The sequence below is a fragment of the Pleurodeles waltl genome, chromosome 7, assembly GCF_031143425.1.
Source record: "Pleurodeles waltl isolate 20211129_DDA chromosome 7, aPleWal1.hap1.20221129, whole genome shotgun sequence".
Taxonomy (NCBI): Eukaryota; Metazoa; Chordata; class Amphibia; order Caudata; family Salamandridae; genus Pleurodeles; species Pleurodeles waltl.
This window is the reverse complement of record NC_090446.1, coordinates 762,158,495-762,167,309: the sequence shown is the minus strand read 5'-3', so window position 1 is coordinate 762,167,309 and position 8,815 is coordinate 762,158,495. Positions and strand designations below refer to the sequence as shown.

Below are 8,815 nucleotides of genomic sequence, written 5' to 3'. Positions count from 1 at the left end.
CTAACACTATCTATCTTTAGTACTAGTGTGTCCCCCAAATACGCAAATGCAGCAAAAAGCGATAAAAATATGACCAGTCAACCTGTACGAAGGACGCTCTACTGCAACATTTTTGTTAAAGCTGTAGAATATGCAGCTGTTGATGGAATATGTGACAACTACTACAAATCATTAATTATGTGGAAACCACCGCCGCTGCAAAATCACATAATTCCAGGGCTCTTGGTTAAAGGCAAATCAAAAATATATTTTTAGTAGAAAGTGAGGCTGGACTATAAAAACACAGTGACAACTGCCGCTGTGATCTGTGTATATAACAGAGAAATCATGTTTTGTTCCTCATCCCCATAAATTTGCCTACCCCAGACCAATTTACACTATACTTTAAACCATCAAACAAGTGAAAAACGCTGGTTTCGTGAAGTTTCAGTAAGATATAACACGACACCAAAGCACTCAGCAAGAGAAAAAATGATTTTCCTATGTAAAGTGGGATTGAACGATAACTGGGTAGAAATGTTTGTCACCTTTAAGTGCGTGTGTGTGTGTGTGTTTGTGGGAAACGAGAGCCAGAAAAAGGGCACATTTGAAGGGCAGAGCAACATTCATACCACTAAATGAATATATTGAAATATTTTTGAAAGTCATTTTATTTCCCATGCTCTTAATTCCGAAAAAATATTCACAAAACATTAATCATAATTTATAGGACAATTACACTGCATCCTTAGCCACAACAGCATTAAACATCCAGACATCAACATAACGTTTACCACAGCTAAGAAAGGGTGCCAGGTGCATCTTATATTATGGTTCTTTGCCGTCAACATGTAAAACGCAGCAACAGAATAAGCAACATATATGCCTGCAATTAAACTTCATATGCGTTTTGTTTGCATGTTAATAATTAATGATCATTTAAACACATGTTTTTAACCAAAACCACTTGTAAAAACATGTCTAGCTTTACGTTGTAACACAGTGTGATTTTTTTTTGTTCCTTTTATTTATTTATATTTCTATTTTCAAACAAGCAACTCAGCATCCTGAGCTTGGCTTTCCTTTATAGATGCAGTGTCAAGAAATTTTACACAGGCGTCTACAGATATTGATTTTATTTTTACATTGTCATCTACATAGCATATTCCGGGGGTACAAGGGAAGAATAAAACTGCAGATAAATAAAAAGCGACCATACAGATCGAAGCATAAAATACAAATGTGTGTGAGGATCATCTGGGGTATAACACAGCTGTAAAGTTGTCCTTGAATTGTTGTTGTCTGCTGTTTGTATGGTTCCCAGAAGAACTGCATGGTCTGAACAGGCAGAGGTAGGAACCTTCTAGCTGCTGGACTAAGAATGGACAAATAGTACTTCTTTCACTGAAAAACATCAACAATCATGCATTTTCAAACAGTTTATCCAACTGTTGAGCACAATCATCCGGCACAACGTAATATGTACAAATCACCTTGTTAAAGTGGTTGACCCTTGTCTTTTCCTTGTTCCTATCTTGCAAACTTAGACCCCCACCCTCTTCTCCCCTTCTGGATTTCTATTTTGCAACTGGCTTTTAAGTGGCAAACATTATCCACACACGGGTATGTAGGCTGCTTCCCTGTGTCCCAAAATGGCCGCTATCCAGTCTTTATTTACAAATGGGTAAGCACAGGCAAGGAGGCGTGTGCGTACATCACAAGACTTTCCCGTCCATTGATGCCACAACACCATCCCCATATCCGTGACCACCAGCAATAGCTTCCAAGCATCCCGGACACTCACAGTCGACCGAGTGGGCAGGGGAGGCTCCTGTGCAAGTTCAAGTAAACACATACAACCCGCATAATCCAGAGACAGTATTGCAGCTCCTCCTCTGGTGAGGTCTGTACCGACTCCTGCTCTGTCCCCCTGGCCCAACATCCGACTAAGGCCTGCAGACACCCCCTCGTGGTGCAGGTGGGTCAGCTGTTGTACTGGCAGGCATTGAGACCGGAACCTGGGCTTTGCAGGCCGCTGTAGCCAAAGGTTGAGTGCTGCTTGGACTTGAGCCTAAGGCTAGCTAGGCTGGAGTTGCACGTGTCCCTGTACACTGTGTAGGGTGAGCCTGTGGGCCCATAGGGGCAGGCAGAGGAGGACATGGCTGAGTTCAGAGACGAGCTGCTGATGTTGTTGAGGTTGTTAATGTTATTTAGGCCGGAGTTGGGCATACCAGGCACAGCTGAGTGGCCCATGCCAGAGGGCATGCTCATGGAGGAGATGCTGCTGGGGGAAGAGAACATGGACTGCGATGAGAGTGGGCTCATGGAGTTGAAGAAGGTGAAGCCTTTAGTTGACAAGGGCGCTGGCGTCAAACTCTTTGTAGCCCAATTGTTGTATGGATAACCTGCATACATGTCTTCGTAGGGTTGCATTAGGCCACTAAACTGTGGCACATAACCATTCTTGCACAGGTCCATCTGCTGGTTGCGCTCCCTCTTTCTCCACTTGGCTCTGCGGTTTTTGAACCAGACCTATGAAGAGAAGTAGAGTAAACCATGAGGAAAGAACTTAGGGAGTGGAGACAAAAGACACACTCCCCAAGCAGGTCACATCCACACCTCTGAAAATCAGGGAACCATAGCATTTACTGCACATAAACCTGAGAACAACAAGCTACCACATATTCATCTCCAATCACCAGTAACCCACATGTAACAACAACAAGTACTGCTCTGCTTAGCAAGGGCTCCAAAAGCAAGAGCTTGCACCAACAATGCGAACATGCATTGCTAAGCAAATCAGAGGCCCACGAACAACCCGGGAACCACCATCCTACACACAAGTAAATGTCAGATTACCAGATACTGTATCACTTTGCCACTATAGAACCACAACAGTCATCACGGTTTGCACCAGGATACCAGCAGCCTGGACATGCATTCATGCCAAAGAAGTCAAACTACAAAATTGTAAACAAAAAGATAAGAGGACAAACTGTGCAATAAAAACCCACCTCCCAGTTTTGCATGCTTTAAATATCAGTTAAAAAATACCACACCTACATATACACCAATTTAAACCAGGCATAACACGTTTCTTATTGACAACTATATTAACAGTCACATCATTGTACGCCTATTAAAACAGTGATGCTGTTTTCTATGTCTACTTTGCTGTGTATTTTGGCTTGAGAACATATTTTAGTAAGCTTTAGTAAAGATTAATGAGGAGACCATGATAAAAACGAATGTATTTGAAAATATCTGTTTTGTGTCATGGAATTTGTATATATCTCTATAAATCCAAAAATGTCATAAAATCATTATCAACAGAGAGTATTTTGCCATATCTGGGTCTCAACTAAATATTTAAAAACTGGTGTTGTACAATGACTTAGAAAGGGATTATAATGTGGGTATGTGGTATTTGCGAAGTTGCCTTGCCAACTTTGCGACTTTTTGAGCAACCTTGTCAAGTTTCCCCATCATTAAGTTGACAAATTAAAAAAATAGCACATGAAATATGCAGTAAAAAGCCGTATTTGTAGGGGAAAAACAAGCACAACCTATTTTTATCGGAAACTTTTCATCCAAAAAGGGATCGGGGGGGTGTGGGGGGGGGGGGGGGGGACACTACCACAAAAACATTGTTGCCGGAAAAGTCACCTAGAGGTGAAGTTTGTGGCATTTGCTGGCAAAATTATAATTTCCATGAAGCAAATTCAGAAGGATTGTGTTGATTATAAAAAGGGAGTATTATTATTTTGGTACCTCTGTTCATGAAATCTTCTCCTCAGAAGGAGTTGGAGTTGGTGTATGTTTGAAAACATGTGTGAAGCCATTTTGCATGTGATTTTCAGCTGGTCTGGCTATGACCATGTTTTTCCATGACTTTTGCTCTCAACATGAGAACTTGTGCACTCCTTTACTTTCCTGTTCCCCCACACCATATGTATAATGTGCCTCAGAGAAGTCTCAGATGTCACCATCCAGTGATCATTCTATCGGCCTGACTTAAGAAAAGTTGTGCTGCACCCAGTGCAGCGCCGCTTTACTTGCGCCCCTTAGCGCCCACAAACTCCACCACCTGTACGCCGTATCTAAGATATGGCGCACAATGGCGGTAGTTAGGAAACTAGTGTCAGAATATTTTACTCTAGTTCGAGGCTTTACAGGATTAGCATCAAAAATGTTGACGCTGATCCAGCAAAGACCAGGAGGCACATTGTAGATAATGGTGTGCCTCCTTTTAATGCCTGCTCTGAGCAGGCATTAAAAGTGCTGAAAAAAGTGACGCAAAGAAATCTCTTAGATTTCTTTGTGCCATTTTTTCACCTCCCCTAATGGGGGAACGCCCCCCTTGCATACATTATGCCTGGCGCAGGCATAACGTAGCACAAAGGGTTACAAAGTGGAGCAATGCATGCATTGCTCCACTTTGTAAATTTGGTGCAAATTTGGTGCTGCGATTTAGTCCTCATTGGGTCACATTAGCATCAAAGAAAAATGATGCTAATGTGACCCAATGAACAGGGATGAAGGGCTGTCAGGCCTCGATTTGGGAACTAAACTCACAAGCACTCATGTGCCAAGGGTGTTAGCATTTGCAAACCCCCACATGCAGTAAATCAGAGGGTTTGCGAATGATAAAACATTTAATTTAATGTACTAAAACCATTTAACGGTTCGGAAAAGTTTTTCCCGAATCATTGGCACTAATAGCCATTGATTCACTGGGTAGTTAAAAATAACTCTGTCCAATTCCGCTCTCTCTTCTGTGCATACACTCCACCATAGACTGCGTATTTCTGAATCACTCCCGTTCTCAACTGCATCCATCCTTTTTGTGCTTTCCTTGTAGCCCCTGTTCAGAACAACAAAGCCTCTCTAGATGTTTCACTGAGTGGCAATCTGTTATTCCTATAAGATTGTTTTATGTAAATAGGGCCTACCACCAATCTATCCACTGTGCTATATAAAACTGTTAAATAAATAAAAAAATATCATAGCTGCCTGGAGTGTATTCAAATTCTCACTGTGGGATAACAGAGCCAGCACTGTATAGGGTGCTTGGAGACCCTACAAATAAAAGCATGGTCAATTTTCCTCCAACTCAACCAAGAAAATTTAGGGGAGGGGTCAAAAAATCTGTGAACTATGTTAGAAATCAACTTGGGGAATTGTGAATTTGCAAGACTCGTCTTCTAAACATAGCTGTCGAGATTTCCTATATGGGAAATGTAACATTTGGTAATAAGATCATTAAAGGCAAGCTGGTAAGAAATGCCTGTATTCCACAAAAGCAGCATAGGCGACTTTACATTGGTGTAATGTTGTCTATTGACCTGATGGGAAGAAAAGAAGCCTACTGTGAATGAACCAGCTTTAATGGATGAGAGTTGTCCATGTTCTTTAAGTAAAAGGAAACAACTCTTGTTTGGAATATTTTGAGTTGTTCAAGGTGAGGGAATATGGCTGTGCGATGTTATGATCCCTCATCTCCATCAAGACTATGAATAAGTGCACATCTATGTTAGGACTGTGTCATCTTCTCAGTTTCACACATCATTCAGGGTGACGAATCTAGATAACAGGTGAAATGCGCTGCGAATCTGCTCATGCGGCTGGACTTGCCCAAGGCCGGATAATAAGTGCTTCTGGAGCAGTTAGTTTTGCGCTGCCGCTTCTCAATATCAATCAGTGCTTAATGCATTGGTCCTTCCTTCATAAACGTGGCCTTAAATCGGATGATTTTTGCTAGTGCAGTAGTGAAGATATATATATGCAAACATATATATAATGAAAAGCTGTTATAACAAAACAGTACATTTTTTCCACTTGCTGTATCAGTTATTGTAAAGATGCGCGGATATAAATTCCAAGTTTGCCAAAATTAATTTTCTAGGGACTGTGACGAAGTGGAAGGTGCCATAGTCGTCTGTCTTCTGTTTTTCTTTTTTCTTTTCCTTTCAACCCCAGTTATTCACAAAAGTGTATTTGCCAAATGCAAGTGCGTTAAGTATGCTAATGTGCAGGTTTCTGGTTAATCAATATAGTTTTGTGAGTGGGTGAGGAAGGATTAGGCAGTATAGGGATGCAGAAATGTGTTGCCATTATTCTCCTCTGTATGCATTTTGCATTATGTTCGTTGTAATTGGTTCTTTATATATACAGTGTGCTTCGTTGGGTAATATTCGGATTCTCCGTTGTGCTCATTTGCTGGTACTTAATCTAAAAAAATGAAACTCATTATACCTCTGTTGATATAGACCGGGAAAAACGTCAAATGGAAACACCTAAGGTAAAGATTCAGACTGTTCTCCGAATGTGCGCTTCTCTTGTCAACTGTTTGTGCTCGTCCATCATTTAAATTAACTGCAAGCAAGGGAACTCCAGCCTGTACCATGTGAGGCGCACGGTATTTAGAACTCCTGGATGTTGTGCACGCGAAGCAGTGGTATCTAAGAGACCTGGTGGAGCCACGTACTGAGAGGGGGTATCTAAGGGGCCTGGCTGAGCCGCGTACTGGGAGGAGGTATCTAAGGGGCCTGGATGTAACGCGCACAGGGCGGTGGTATCTAAGGGGTCTGGGGTGCCGCGCACAGGGCGGTGGTATCTAAGGGGCCTGGTTGTGGAGCGCACAGGGTGGTGGTATCTAAAGGGCCTGGCTGTGGCGCACACAGGGTAGTGGTATTGAAGGGGCCTGGCTGTGGCGCACACAGGGTAGTGGTATCGAAGGGGCCTGGCTGTGGCACACACAGGGTAGTGGTACCTAAGGAACCTGGCTGTGGCACACACAGGGTAGTGGTACCTAAGGAACCTGGCTGTGACACACACAGGGTAGTGGTACCTAAGGAACCTGGCTGTGACACACACAGGGTAGTGGTACCTAAGGAACCTGGCTGTGGCACACACAGGGTAGTGGTACCTAAGGAACCTGGCTGTGACACACACAGGGTAGTGGTACCTAAGGAACCTGGCTGTGACACACACAGGGTAGTGGTATCTAAGGGGGCTGGCTGTGCGGGCACAGGGCTCGAGTGTCTGTCTGGTTTGACTGTGGCGCACACAGGGGAGTGGCTCCTGTGGGAGGTGCTTAGTGAGATCGAGTGGGACACTTCACACTCCCGTCTCACCGCCTCCTCTCAGAGGCCGGGATGTGTTTGTAACCCAGTGTGGGCTGTATTGTGCTCAGTTTATAGATTTGGGAGGGGGCGAGGGCTTGCGGACCGGGTCGCTTTTATTAGTGGAAGGGCCGGATCCTGAGCATGTTCATTAGCTTCATCATCAGATATTTACTTCCCTGCCCCAGGCTGCCCCTACCATCTGCCCACACACATGCGGATACCTGATCCATGGAGTGACTTCGTGAGCCCTGGCCACGGAAACCTCAACCACCAAAGAGCACATTGTGCCACTGGGGGAGTACAGTCCCATCGCGTCCCCTCGCACCTAGTTCTCTGCTCTTAGCCAATGCCTATATCTCTGCTGGTGCGAGACGCCCTTGTCTTTAGTGAAAACATTCAATGCTTTGAAAAGTAGTCTTTGCCCTGCCGTTGTCTGTGAGTGCAGAGAATACGCGATGCGGTGGTGTTAACCGACTTAAGCGTGTTGGAAGAGTGTGTTATTACAATATCAGAAGCCTGGATACTTAGCAGGAAGGGCCACGTTGCAGCTTGAACTACCAAAGGAACTAGCTAATAATATACTATAAATGTTCCCCCAAAATTCTGGAAATAATGATGACAATTTCAATATTTCCGTGTACAACACATATAATGACAAGAACAGGAGCACTCACATACACGATAACATACAGACAGACACACGCGTACACTCTGCAGATTAAAGTATGTTTACCTGCATGTGTATATGAGTGTAATCTATGACAATAACCACAACTATTGATATTACATATTATGTATATGTAAATGTTGTTAGAAATGGTTCTCGTAAATGTACTGGAGTTGCTGACACAGTATATAGCTATATTCAATCTATTCGAGATTATAGACGGGCATCATAAATACGATATGTGCACGAATATTTCACAATATTTTTATCTATTGCTGCAGTGCAAGCTTGTCAGGTTGGCAGATTTGGGACTCGTATTTATTTTATCTCCCGTTGACCAACCAGCACCGAACTTCCATTTTGCGGTTGTTCCCGACAATGGCGCACGTAGGACACGGCGTGGCTTGGAGCAGCGGCGGAATGCACGCGCCTGCCTTTGTCTAAGTGGACGTATGACTCTAGGTGGACGTATGTCAGTCCTTATATGAGGCTCCGTGTGTGTCTGCCTCCCGCGCCTGTCGGTGTGTGTCTGTAAAGACACGAAGCTCAGTTCACAAGCTTGGTTGAGGAATACAACGTACAGACAGTTGTTTTAATTTTTCTGTTGTTAACAAATATGTTTTAAATTTAAAACAAAAATAAGAATAGCACAAGAAAAGACCTTCATTCACTGGGGAGAAGGTATGCTCGAGCTTAGAGAATGCATATTTATTCCACATCAACCTCCAACCGTGGCCCAGCAGACTGGAGTGCCGAGAGCGGTTGAGGGACATGTACAGTTGTTGTGCCCCTTTGCTTCCAGGGTCTGCTCACTGCCCCCTGGTGCCCGGGAGGCGCTTCTCCACTGACAGGCTGAGATAAATACCCTCCATCCTCAGGAGCTCTCTGCGCCTCCACAGGTTGCTTTGTGCGTGAAGGGGACGTGAAAAGGGGAACGAAACACCACAATAACAGCAAGAGGCTGGATACAGAATCCAGCCAGACAAACAGACACCAGAAACCAAACCCCTCGGCACCTCCTCGACCCTGTGGCTTCCGTGCT

General features: G+C 43.8%; 1 protein-coding gene across 2 annotated transcripts in view; it reads right to left on the bottom strand.

Annotated features, from left to right (window-relative positions):
- Nucleotides 1-632: 632 nt before the first annotated feature.
- The window catches only part of PITX1 (paired like homeodomain 1), a 93,220-nt gene continuing 85,037 nt past the window's right edge, over nt 633-8,815 (bottom strand). For both annotated transcript variants that reach the window (XM_069199239.1, XM_069199240.1), the window contains exon 5: nt 633-2,511. In XM_069199239.1, coding sequence (XP_069055340.1) covers nt 1,963-2,511 — 549 coding nt within the window. In that variant the 3' untranslated portion in view covers nt 633-1,962. The remainder of the gene's footprint in view (nt 2,512-8,815) is intronic.